Raw genomic sequence first — 14,640 nt, forward strand, 5'->3', positions numbered from 1 at the left:
AGTCATATCCATATTTGGGAAAATATTTTGGCCACATTTTGTCCAACTTAAACAACCAACCGCAACTCGAATCACACTTGCAAATTAATACTGTCCTGTGCGACCTCACCCTTTAGGGTGTGTAATATATATAGTTTGTGTGATATATAGTGATATTATTTTCAAGAGACATATTAACTCTTTGAGTGCCAGCGCCCTCTAGGGGCCAAAGAATGCCAGCGCATCTCTCATAGGCGAGCGCTTTAGCTTCCAGGACTTCACCTTCCAGGACCTGACGTGCTCACGTTCATGCACGGCATGGAAATGTCCCGGATGAAGATGCTAACAGAATGGCTATTCCCATTTTGTCATCTAAAAGATCATTTTTGGGCGATTTCGCCGTAAATAAACCTCGCGCCGCTTCCCTAAAACACAAAAAAAGAGATATAAGCCTTTAAAGATGCGGTCTTTCATTGGATTAGGCGGAGATTGGCGATTGCGTTCGCAAATTACGGCCGGCCGGGAGGTTGCTAGCTTTCGGCTAGTAGCTAGAAAAATCAGGCCAGGCTTCAGAAGGCCTCTTATCATTTTATTCATTTAATTAAATAAAGCCGAACTACTTCGGGATCGGCACACTCGTGTACTCATCGGAAGCGGCGCCGAACATCGGGTGAACATTGGGGAGCTCAAAAATGTATTTTAAACCATTTTTAATGGAATATATCGTCGGACAGAGTAGAACGGCTAGCTGGCTAGCGGCTAGCGAGCCAGGACCACCCACGACTCTACAAGCAGCTCGGGGTAAGTGAATTAATAAAAAAAAGATTGTATTGGATTGAAATAAAGCCGAACTAGTTCGGGATCGGCACCAGATGAGTTAATTAATAATTAGGTCGGGAATGGTAGGCTTAACCTATATTGCATTATGCCAGTGGTTCTCAACCTGTGGGTCGGGACCCAGGGGGGTCCCCAAATTATTTTGGGGGGTCCCCAGATGATGTACAACATTGTTTTCTCTCTCAACAGTAAACAAACCAACATACATTTTAAGTGTAGAGGGTATCTAAAGTGACAATTTAAGGACCTTTTAATTAATACCTCTAAAATGACAAATGAAGCACTGGCCAAATTTGAAATTGTGAATATAGCCGAACTAGGTACATGCTCACTGAGCATTTAGATCTGATATTTTCACAATAGAACCGTGTTATACAAAATGTAATGCCTCAACTCTTAGTGCTTGTCAGGGTGGGGTTCCCCAGTTAAAATATGATTATTTTGGGGGTTGTGGCCTGAAAAAGTTGATATTGAAACATTCCTTGGGGTGAAGGCGGCTCCCACAAAACTGTGAAAAGTGATGACTCGTCACTAAACCATAGTGTTCTGAGGCCTTTTTTAGCCCAAGAAATGTTTTTTATGCAAAATAAATGCTTGCAATGGATTCAGAATGATGAAAAATCCCTGGTTTGACCCTTCAGATGCTACTTTAAGCATATTTATTTTGGTGTGTTTTATCCTGTATAGTTAAGTTAATGGGACCCCAACTTTCAGCAGCTGTCACAGATTCTCCTAGGGAAAATGAATTTCAGTCTTTGTGAGATGTGTTACTAGACACCTTTACAAACACATTGGTGAAGATTTCTTTTGGTAAGGAATTTATTCCAGGATATGACTCCATTTCTGAAGATGTCCCCCGACTAACAGGGAAGACATATATTATAACCACACCTGGGGGTCTATTAGAGTACATTTTTTTCTGGACTATAAGGCGCACCTGACTATAAGGCGCACTGTCAATGAATGAATGGTCTATTTTCAAACTGTTTTCATATACCAGTAAGACTCCCTAATCGGGAGATAAGCGACCGTTGGTCGCTGACGCTTATCTCCACAAATAGGCCAAAAGTTTGTTTTACCAATTATCAAGACATACGGGCAGTTGACAGTTTGCCATGGTTACTCATTGAAGTTGAATCTCCATATATGGAGATAACCTACGCATCACACTAAGTCTGACCTCACCAGCCCATATTTGGGCATGAGCAACTTATGTCTCCATATATGGAGATATGATGACATCACACAGTCCTCAGCCGATGATGTGGCGTGATGTCATACAATACACAAACGAGCCCTACAGTATAAAGGGGCAATTCTTGCCAGGAAAGAAGCATTTCTTCGACTCAGACCTTATCGCCAGGGTTGGCTTATAGCAGCTGTCGGTAGGACCATATATGGATTCTGTTAGTGTGGATCTCCTAACAGGGCATCATCTGGGATACAATCCCTTTTATGCCCATATATGGAGATCCCTAACAGAATCCTGTTCATGCCCATATATGGAGATCCCTAACAGAATCCCTTTTATGCCCATATATGGAGATCCCTAACAGCATCCCTTTTATGCCCATATATGGAGATCACTAACAGCTAACAGAATCCCTTTTATGCCCATATATGGAGATCCCTAACAGAATCCCTTTTATGCCCATATATGGAGATCCCTAACAGAATCCCTTTTATGCCCATATATGGAGATCCCTAACAGAATCCCTTTTATGCCCATATATGGAGATCCCTAACAGAATCCCTTTTATGCCCATATATGGAGATCCCTAACAGAATCCCTTTTATGCCCATATATGGAGATCCCTAACAGAATCCCTTGTATGCCCATATATGGAGATCCCTAACAGAATCCCTTTTATGCCCATATATGGAGATCCCTAACAGAATCCCTTTTATGCCCATATATTATGGAGAAATCCCTGCTCTGAGTATCTGACATCAGTGTGATGTCACCTGTTTATGCCCATATATGGAGATCCCTGCTCTGCGTATCTGGTTGCTATGGTAAACAGTTGGTTGCTAGGGTAAAAAAACATGGTTGCTATGGTAAACAGTTGGTTGCTAGGGTAAACAGTTGGTTGCTAGGGTAAAACCATGGTTGCTAAGGTGGTTGCTAACGTACACTAACAGACCAGCAACAACAGACTGTTGCCACAGCAACGTACACAAAGGTTTGTGTACACATGTGGTGTGATGTCATACTGATGCGGAGATATGAGCAGGGCAAAGGTGTGACGTGTGACGTGTGACGGACGGACGGCCGGTGGAGGTTTTCATAGTAAACTGCTCCCTGACGGTCGCAATAAGGCGCACCTGACTACCAGTAAGACTCCCTAATCGGGAGATAAGCGACCGTTGGTCGCTTATCTCCACAAATAGGCCAAAAGTTTGTTTTACCAATTATTACACTCTATGTGAACATTTACACCAGTAAGACTCCCTAATCGGGAGATAAGCGACCGTTGGTCGCTTATCTCCACAAATATCACAACCTCCACCTCTCACGTCATACGGGTAGCCATAGTTACACCTGGAATGTTGAATCTCCATATATGGAGATAACCTACGCATCACACAAAGTCTGACCTCACCAGCCCATACTTGGGCATGGACGACTTATATCTCCATATACGGAGATGGCCATATATGGAGATACGATGACATCACAGAGTCCACAGCTGCCGTGGCGTGATGTCATACAATACACAAACAAGCCCTATATAAAGGGGCAATTCTCACCAGGGAAGAGAGCATTGCCTGGAATGTTGAATCTCCATATATGGAGATAACCTACGCATCACACAAAGTCTGACCTCACCAGCCCATACTTGGGCATGGACGACTTATATCTCCATATACGGAGATGGCCATATATGGAGATACGATGACATCACAGAGTCCACAGCTGATGATGTGGCGTGATGTCATACAATAAACAAACAAGCCCTATATACTGATGCGATACGATGACATCACAGAGTCCACAGCTGATGATGTGGCGTGATGTCATACAATAAACAAACAAGCCCTATATACTGATGCGGAGATATGAGCAGGGCAAAGGTGTGACGTGTGACCGACCGACCGACCGACGGACGGACGGCCGGTGGAGGTTTTCATAGTAAACTGCTCCCTGACAGTCGCAATCAACAAATCCCAAGTACAGGGCATCATCTGGGATACAATCCCTTTTATGCCCATATATGGAGATCCCTAACATAATCCCTTTCATGCCCATATATGGAGATCCCTAACAGAATCCCTTTTATGCCCATATATGGAGATCCCTAACAGCATCCCTTTTATGCCCATATATGGAGATCACTAACAGCTAACAGAATCCCTTTTATGCCCATATATGGAGATCCCTAACAGAATCCCTTTTATGCCCATATATGGAGATCCCTAACAGAATCCCTTTTATGCCCATATATGGAGATCCCTAACAGAATCCCTTTTATGCCCAGTTGGTTGCTAGGGTAAAAAAACATGGTTGCTATGGTAAACAGTTGGTTGCTAGGGTAAACGGTTGGTTGCTAGGGTAAAACCATGGTTGCTAAGGTGGTTGCTAACGTACACTAACAGACCAGCAACAACAGACTGTTGCCACAGCAACGTACACAAAGGTTTGTGTACACATGTGGTGTGATGTCATACTGAAGATATATGACATCACACCGTACACAAACAAAGGTGTGACGTGTGACGTGTGACGGACGGACGGACGGACGGACGGCCGGTGGAGGTTTTCATAGTAAACTGCTCCCTGACGGTCGCAACCAGTAAGACTCCCTAATCGGGAGATAAGCGACCGTTGGTCGCTTATCTCCACAAATATCACAGCCTCCACCTCTCACGTCATACGGGCAGCCATAGTTACACCTGGAATGTTGAATCTCCATATATGGAGATAACCTACCCATCACACAAAGTCTGACCTCACCAGCCCATACCTGGGCATGGACGACTTATATCTCCATATACGGAGATGGCCATATATGGAGATACGATGACATCACAGAGTCCACAGCTGATGATGTGGCGTGATGTCATACAATACACAAACAAGCCCTATATAAAGGGGCAATTCTCACCAGGGAAGAGAGCATTCCCCACTAGCTGAGTATCTTAAGATGGTTGGATGTGATAAGCCACAAATAGGCCAAATGTTTGTTTTACCAATTATCAAGACATACGGGCAGTTGACAGTTTGCCATTGTTACTCATTGAAGTTGAATCTCCATCTGAATCCCTTTTATGCCCATATATGGAGATCCCTGCTCTGAGTATCTGACATCACTAATCCCTTTTATGCCCATATATGGAGATCCCTGCTCTGAGTATCTGACATCACTAATCCCTTTTATGCCCATATACAGTATGGAGATCCCTAACAGAATCCATTTTATGCCCATATATGGAGATACCTGCTCTGAGTATCTGACATCACTGTGATGTCACCTGTTTATGCCTAAATATGGAGATCCCTGCTCTGAGTATCTGACATCACTGCGATCTCACCTGTGATGTCACAGTGACACATCACCTCAGTATCTGTGATGTCACAGTGACACATCACCTCAGTATCAGGCGTTACACGTATACATTGAGCAGGGCAAAGGTGTGACGTGTGTGACGGACGGACGGACGTCCGGTGGAGGTTTTCATACTAAACTGCGACCTTACGGTCGCAATAAGGCGCACATAATAGACGCTACCGTTGCGTTATGCATCCAACAGATGGAGCTGTGCTAAAGGGAATGTCAATGTCAATGAATGATCCATATATAAGGCGCACTGGACTATAAGGCGCACTGTCGTTTTTTGAGAAAATTAAAGGCTTTTAAGTGCGCCTTATAGTCCGGAAAATACGGTAATGGTAACTCCATAGACACATACAAAACAGAAAAGTACAAAAGTATGGCACCCTATCTTTAAGTGGTATCCTTTTTTGTCAAGCCCTGGGGTTGAAAAAAAAATGCATGGAGCGCAATGTAAAGGATTTTTCATGTAAAAGATTTATTCACACCTGTAGTGACTGCATGACAATCCTGATAAATAACTCCACATTTAGACCCCATTGAGAAAATACTCATAGTTGATGTGGGAATATACTTTAAAGATAACCTAAGTGGCCAAATATACTGTATGTTAACATATATTTTAGGGTCCAAAATATATTTTCAGCAATTTACTTTAATATATATTTTGAAACATGTCATGTTGTCATGTATTTTAAGAAAACACCACTCAACCATTTCTCTAAAACAACAAGTGATATTCCATCAAATCAATATACCTTTAGCCATACATGATACATTTAATTTAGTTTTCGATAGTTCATTGTGATCTATATGGCATATCCACAGCGAGACTATGTCAGCTATCCCTTTTATACCCATAATAATAATAATGTCAATCACACATTAATAATGCTAATCATAAACGTTAAATAAGCTTCTGTAGTGCAACTGTAGATCTGACCATTTATACAACCTTATGTATGCTGCCAGGACAGTTCTCAACCTTTTCTGCTTCAAAATCTAGAAAATGCACGTGGGCAAGCCCACGCATCTGACCAGTCTGTTGAGTGGTTAGATGGGTGGGCCGTGTACATCAGAGCAGGTTTATTTTAATGATCAAACAATGTGTTTCCGGGCTTGGATCAATGGCCCTAAGTTCATATTCATCTCGATCACAAAGAAAACTAATTTTCTAGGTTTTAACGAAAAGGTACGCTAGGAATTTTGCCAATGATTTGTGGGGGCCCACATGCAATGCCCTCGCGGCCCACAGGTTGATAACAACTGCTCTAAGGAATTTAAATGCATTCACCTGGTGTCATGAGTTATAGAGCATCGCAGCGGAAGTGGATTCCTGGTGCCACTTAATATTCCCCATTCATTTTCGCCATAGACTTTTACAAAAATATTTATAACAATTATGTTAAGCCTCGAACCAAGCCATCCAGGATGGCAGTGAATCATGACCATACAACCTTTGTTTCCATGAAAAGAACATTTTGAAAATCGCTAAACAAAGGGTAGTTATTAAATGAAGTATATCAAATAATGTAATATTAAAACATGTTTTCACATAGGATCAAAGGTTGTATGTTCATTATTCACTGCCATCCTGGATGGCTTGGTTCGAGGCTTAACATAATTGTTATAAATATTTTTGTAAAAGTCTATGGCAGGGGTCTTCAACAGGGGGTCCGCGGAGGTACCGCAGTGGGTCCGCGAAATTATTGCTTAAAAAAAAAAAAGTTTTGTTTTTCACATTTGTTAAAAAAATAAATCATGATTCTATCCATTTTGAATAGCTTGAATACATGATTACTACAGATTGTTGATATTATTGACATTGGTTCTCAGTTAATAAGTAGTATGTTTAGAAATGGTAGTGGTACGGCCCACCCTGCTCGCTGTAACTTGTACATGTTTAAAATAAAAAATGTCGTAGCCCCGACCCCCCCACCCTACGAGGTGGTAGGGGGTCCCTGCTCCATCTCCCCATCAGTTTGGGGGTCCCCGGCCTGAAAACGTTGAAGACCCCTGGTCTATGGGGAAAATGAATGGGGAATATGAAGTGGCACAAGGAAACCACTTCCGCTGCGACGCTCTATACCCAGTGGTTTGGGATGCAACAAACCTGTGGCAATACGTTGCAGAGAGAAATGGGCAGCGTTGCAGGTTGCGCCATTTTGGGGATTCAGTTGCAAGTGATTGCAAGTTGGCAATTCATTGGTGTGGACTGGGCTATAGATCTGAAATCAAAGGATACAAAGTTGAGCCACACATTAGCTGTTGTTGCTCATTTCGTTTTTTACTCTTTGATTTCAGTTCACTTCAGTGCCAGCACCTGTCTTCAAGAGCTCGGATGTGGGCTACTACTCTTTCAACTTTAGATCTGCATCTGAAATACCAGATTAATTCAATTAAGTAGCTCAGATAGAAAATCAACAGTTCCACTAGTGCTGCCCTGAACCAGATGCTAAATAATCCAAACCCCTATTGCTGTTCCAGTGTTACCAGAGGGCCTGGAGTTGGGATACCACTGCTCCACAAAACCAGTGGGGTTTAAGTTCAGTGTGTATAGACAGTATTAGTGTGTGTGTGTGTGTGTGTGTGTGTGTGTGTGTGTGTGTGTGTGTGTACTTACAGTACATCCAGTGTCATTTAAAACATTCTCACCATCAGAGTAACAAAGTGACATTTTAAAATGTTGTATGCTAAATATGTAGATCTAACAGCAACAACGCAAAGAAACACACCAAAAGAAATGTAATGATCGAACAAAACAAATGCAAGGCACTTTATGCTTTGAGGAGGGTTGCAAGGTGAAGCAAAGAGTGGGGCATCCCGACATGAAAAGGAAGACCACTAAAATCTCGATGTCAGATAAAGGCACTCTGCTTCAAACGAGCAAAGCTGTAAAAGGCCAGGCAAACGTTACGCGTTTCCATTTGTCCGTAAAGTGCAACACATGGTCCTTAACGGACCAACTTTGAAACAGCTCGAAATTGTAACGTATAATTAAAGAGAGAAATACATCAGAACTAGAGCTCACCCTCACACAGTGTTTGTTGACATAGTATGTGAAAGTCAAACATCGTAAGGCATATTAGGGACCCAAGCTATGGCTTCTTTTTTGGCAATGCACATATAGACATGACAGCAGTATAGTTTCAATTACATTACTTATGTTCATGGTTGGGATCAAATCATCAAGGACGATGATACACGAAAGATCCTTTATGATCCTTTATCCTTTATAAATTACAGTTCCTTAACGATTGCCTCTTTACGGTTCCCTTTAACATTCCTATCTACATTGAGTATAATTTTGTATGAAGACAAATGTGATCATACAGTATTGCAAATATAAAATGATTGTAGTGTTTCTCAAAGTGAGGTTCAGGGACCTACTTATTACTTTAGGGGGTTCCATATAGACCCTTAAAAGTCTGTGACACAGAGTGTGTAATTGGAACCAAATGGAGTTGTGGTGGTCCTTAAAATGTAAAAGTTTGAAAACCATCGGTATTGTAATTCTATAGCAGACATGAAGTCCACATAACAGCTATGACAGCGCTATGTTAATCAGTGTACCCCAAGCAGAACCACAGAATCACTCATCCTCACGCTGTACGCCTCATTTTCAACCCACAATCATAGATCTCCACTTACCGATTATGTCTGTGGAAATCTAAATTCATGGAATGGGCTTTGACACCCGCACTGCGATATCATCCCACATCTTAATTAAAGTGTTTGGATTGGAGCATCTGTGGAGCTGTTATTTTCTTACATTTCCAAATCATTTTCAGACCGTTTTAAACTGCTTGTCAAGGCTACATGACACTACTCAGTTGGAAGATAGTTTGACATAACCGTTGCCACCCTGTGATGGACATGATGGCCAACTGATTAGTCTGGCAAAACCAGGACTTGTGTCTAGCATAACATTATGTTATGTTGTGTTCAAACATTTAACTGAAGTTAATTATTGATAAACTGGATGTCAAAGCAGAGCACAATCAGATTAAATTCACAATCAACAGTGCTTACGATTGCCTGAGCCATGATGATGTTGAGGATTTTTTTTTTTCCAGGAAATTAATTTGAATTGTCTTGTGAAGCCTTAGGAGGTGGGGTGTTGTCAATATGTATGCATTCTAATTGCACAAAAATCTATGCCAACATGTTGGAATGTGGGAGTGAAATGAAATGATTCATGTCATCACTGCTGTCTGTCAGAAACCTTGTATCTTCATTATCTCAACTTTTTGTGTTTTTTTTTTTTTTTTTTTTTATCATTTTCTGAAAAGTAACAGTTTTGGATATTCAAGGTTTTCACCCGACAGCAGCGATATTATCACGGCGCTGCTTCAAACAGCAACAGACAGTTTCTCTCATCACTGTCTATTATGCATTAGTGCGTTGTGTATTGATGAAACTACCTGGTTCAAAGCATGGAGATATGTTACAGTAGATTGAGGGTGGGTTAATCCATCATGTCAGAAACGATAGCCTCAGTGGTTCTTCTCAATGAGAATCACACACGGATCACTGGTGGCCAAACAATGGCCTCTGTTTTTCCCACTAGTCACGTTAGACGAAACGTGCCGCAGTATAGCGCAGGGGTTCCCAAACTTTTTTGTCTCAGGGCACCAAATACATTTTTTTTTTTATCCGAGGCACCCCTACATTATAATTTTCACTCCCAGCACCTTATATTTATAGCATATCGTCATTGTCGGGTGGAAACCTTTTATGTCCAAAACCGTTCGTTTTGTATTTATCATCTATAAAATGTACTAAACTAGTGAAAACAGCAGATCTACAAGAACACAACGCCTCGCATCACGAGGCGTTGTGTGCTTGTAGATCGGCTGTTTTCACTAGTTTTGTGCGACAGTCTTGTATGATGAAACAGGGCTTTGCTTTACCAAAAGACGTACACATTTGAAACTTGGAGATACAAGGTTTCTGCCCGACAGTGACGATATTTTAGTGATTATGTTGCGAGGAAAACATTGAGATAATAGCCATTTTGGTTCGAAATGACTGGAAATAACTTTGTACTTCAAGTTTAAAATGATACTGAATATTTTTTCAAGTGTCCAAATAAATTCCAAATATTATCAAATTATCTCACGGCACCCCAGGGTGCCCCGTCACCCACTTTGAAAACCCCTGGTATAGAGCATTAACTAATTCATCCACCAGGGGCATTGACAACTCATTCTTATGACTTCCTATCTAGCCAAGCTGTATAAACAAAAAATCATATAAGCGAATATTCGACTTCGATATTCGAATATTCTGTGAATGCCCTAGTGTACACATGGAACCAAATGGACAAATTAACACGGCTGGTTTTGCCGTATAGATTATGATGCCAGTCTCAGAGATAGAGGTTGTGTCAAATGGGGGTCAGTGGTCCAATTTAATACCAATACTGGGGGTCCTTGAAATGAAAAACGTTTGAGAAGCGCTGGTATAGCGATCCAGAGATGCATCGCTCTGCTCTTGGCCAGCATTTTACACTCCACCACTGTGGAGGCAGGCGTACACTTTACACACCCTGGCCTGTATGTACCATGTACAGCCACAAGGGGGCAGCTCTCAGAAGAAGATGTACATCACAGCCTCTTCCAAATGCATCACAAAATGGGTGAGACAAAAAACAAAAAAACAACCACTGCCGTTTTCTATCCCCATCCGTCATTTACAGTACACTTCCACCTCGGATAAGTACATTGTCGAGTGAGACAAAATAATAACAATCGTCGCCTAGGAAATGTGGAAGAACTCACTCTCACCAAACATGTAAATGGCGAGGTCTCTTGTCGCACATTAAATGTGTGACAGATAATGTGAGACAGCAGGCTCGACGTGGATTGTCACGCGAGTGTCACGAGAGCGTCATTTCGTCCAGTCTCTCCATTTCGCACAAAGTCTCCAAAATGAACTTCCTGGTGTTTTTGGTTTCGAGAAGGCTTTCTGGGATCAGGGCCCGCTTCTCGAGAATTCATGGCGACCACTCAACACGCCAGCCGTTCGGCTGCCATGTTAAAGTGGTCAGGTGAGGTGGGCATTTTGGTTGGATCGGTGTACAAACTGTACAAATGGAACCAACCTTTGGCTTATTTAGAGACTGCTGGATCCAGGGAGATATGCTCCTACAGTAGGCAGGTTCAGAACTGACCAGGAACTGAAAAGCCTCCCTGTCGTTTTGAGTTCCTTTTCTTCCCTCCTCCTCAATAACAGTCTTTACTGAGAGATGTAATCCTCACAACAAATACCACAACATGTTCCAAATTAAATCGGTAAATCAAAATGTCCGCTGACCGATGGAATCCTGTCAGAGGGAGATGAGTCCACCGTGAATTGGAAAGAGAAGGTGGGTGTGTGGCAGCATAAAGTGACGGCTTCAAATCCACAGGATTAAAAAGGCAGAGGAAAATCCAGAGAGGATGTTGTTCGGTAAACCGCTGCCCTCATCCACCCATGGCCTCTGCAGGGAATATGACCGAGTCAGGAGAGGAGAGGAGAGGAGAGGAGAGGTTGAAAGAAGTTAGATGAAATGTTAAAGGAAGTACAGATGCGCCATTTCAAAACTTCAGCTCTACTTTTCCTGCATTTGTTTCTGGAAATACTTGTTTTCCAAGGTTCTTTTCACTGTTTAGCCTTGCTCATTATTCTCTTTTCGACACTTCTTTGGAAATAAGAATCTGAACAGCATTTACACAGCAACACCTTTACAAATGCCCTCCTTTCTCACTGTCAATGTTCTGACGATTTACTGACAATCCACTGTCTTGCCGATGGCATGCCGTGTGATGTTCTCAAGTGGCACATCTGTATGAACATAAGAGGGGGTGTAAGACAGTTTGTGGTTGGAGGAGGAGGATAAGAGGGGGTGTAAGACAGTTTGTGGTTGGAGGAGGAGGATAAGAGGGGGTGTAAGACAGTTTGTGGTTGGAGGAGGAGGAGGTCAGTGTTGCTGGTAGAACTGGGTGACCCGGATGACCGGAGGAGAGCGACTGAGTGACGGTCCACACCAACATGCTGACGACCGCACCGGCTGGACCTCACATCTGCCCCTGGAGGGAGGGAGGGAGGGAGGGAGGGAGGGAGGGAGGGAGGGAGAGGAGGGGAGAGAGAGGACAACAGAAAGAGGAAGATTACATTTTTTATTACAGGATTCATTCATTTAAGACAGATCTCAATCAAAATTAGGTTTCACAGAGCAGGACGATGCAGAAAGAGGCTTCAGCTATCACAGCGCCACTGAACGAACACACACACGCACACGCACACACACACACACACACACACACACACACACACACCCAAGTCTTCCCTCCCATTCTCCACCGTCATCTCTCCATCTGCCTGCTGGATGAGGAAGTTCCACATTATGATGATAATGAAGTTATATTTGATTATTCCTTTTTTTTAAGATTCTTTGGGCTTTTATGCCTTTATTGATAGGACAATAGACTGAGAGGAAATGGGGGGAGAGATGGGGAGTGACACGCGGCAAAGGTCGCCCGGATCGGGAATCGAACCGGCGACGCGGCCAGGCATCCATGCCTATGTGGCGATGGCTAAGTGGTATGCGCCTGGACCAGTAGGCCAGCAGGCACCTCACATATGTTTTAATTGACACAGCAGCCCTGACCGGTCAGTCAGGAGAAAGTTCTAAGGTCTACATGTTATGTTGGAACTTGGCCATTTGCTTTCAGCCTCTTTACACAGGCATGTCCCTCCATTTCAGTACAACAAAGATAGAGAGACGGAGAGAGAGAAGGCTTGACCACGAGCCACACATAGCACCACCATGTCACAGTGGGTGCTTTTCGACCGATCAAGGACCGGTTCGGGTTCTTTCTCCCGCCTATATGGGATGAACCAGAGGTGAGCTTTTCCACCGAGAACCGAGCTGCTTCCGAACCGTAAAAGTTGGTTCGGAACGGGAACCACAAAATCCTTGGTTCCTCTGGTTCAATCTGGTTCAATCTGGTGGAAACGCAAGGCGGTTTGCGGCCGCTTCGCAAGAACGAACCAAGGTTCCAAGAAAGTTGAACGGCACTGGTTCTTGAACCAAGGTTCTTTTGGTGGAAAAGGCCCCAGTGAGTGCACTATGTAGTGAGGCAGAGAGTGAGTATGTTGATGTTAGTGAGACAGACAGACAGACAGACAGACAGACAGACAGACAGAGTGTCAGGCCGATGCAAGGCGATGCACAGCACACACTAACACACAGCAGGATGGGGCTCAGTTCACTGCCACTGCTTTAGACTATTCAAAAAGTCTCAATCATTGATATCAAACAGTTAATTAGTGCTAATTAGTCTAAAAGCGCCAAATTCTGCACAGATGTAACCCAGGGCATGCTCTAATGATTTAGCTAGGGCGCCCAAGTCGGCGACCTTCGGGATCGCCACAGCGGCCAAATCAAGTTGGGCTCCCATCGACTTTCTATACAGGAGGAAAATACCCAGACAAAAATCTGCTTTAAGTAGGATGTGAGGGGTCTGACTAGGGGTTTGTCATGATGCTGAATCCATTGCAAGCATTGTTTTTGCACAAAGAACATTCCTTGGGCTATAAATGGCCCCAGAAAACTATGGTTTAGTGATGAAAAGTGATGAGTCATCACTTTTCACAGTTTTGTGGGCGTTTTCTGGGGCCATATAGCCCAAGGAATGTTGTTTGTGCAAAACAAATGCTTGCAATGGATTCAGCATCGTGACAAACCCTAGTTAGTCCCCTCAGATCCTACTTAAAGCAGATTTTGTTCTGGGTATTTTCCTCCTGTATAGAAAGTCGATGGGAGCCCAACTTGATTTGGCCGCTGTGGCGACCCCGAAGGTTGCCGCCTCGGGCGCCCTAGCTAAATCATTAGAGCATGCTCTGTGCAAAATGTGGCGCTTTTAGACTGATTAGCACGAAATATCCCTAACGCCCCCGACTACCACATTTATATACATATCTGGCCGCGGACCACATTCCAAAAGATTTGGTGCCAGGGAGCCCCATAGCAGAAGACTTTGTCAACAATTCTGTCAATTCTGCCATTTTTAATGGCCAATCGACATGCTCAGAACGCATCACATAGCGATGCGTTGTGAGCTTGCAGATTGGCTATTAGTATTTCTGAATAGCCGAAAAATAAAATGGGGCTTAATTGTTCAAACTGTCCCTCATTTTGACGATGACTCCCGGAAACCCCGTCAAAAGGATTGAAAACAATAAATAAACCAACAATAACTCTTCCTGATTTGGATGAATGCCG

At 43.1% G+C, this 14,640-nt stretch overlaps 1 protein-coding gene across 3 annotated transcripts in view; it reads right to left on the reverse strand.

Annotated features, from left to right (window-relative positions):
* Window positions 1–10,279: 10,279 nt before the first annotated feature.
* LOC308306498 (sorting nexin-16-like) overlaps window positions 10,280–14,640 on the reverse strand; it is a 38,084-nt gene continuing 33,723 nt past the window's right edge. For 2 of the 3 annotated variants that reach the window (XM_080751516.1, XM_080751517.1), the window contains exon 10: window positions 10,280–12,442. In XM_080751516.1, coding sequence (XP_080607642.1) covers window positions 12,334–12,442 — 109 coding nt within the window. In that variant the 3' untranslated portion in view covers window positions 10,280–12,333. The remainder of the gene's footprint in view (window positions 12,443–14,640) is intronic. The other variant, XM_080751518.1, reaches the window with a different exon arrangement.

The sequence above is a fragment of the Nannobrachium achirus genome (genome assembly GCF_963921795.1).
Source record: "Nannobrachium achirus genome assembly, chromosome: 21".
Classification (NCBI taxonomy): Eukaryota; Metazoa; Chordata; class Actinopteri; order Myctophiformes; family Myctophidae; genus Nannobrachium; species Nannobrachium achirus.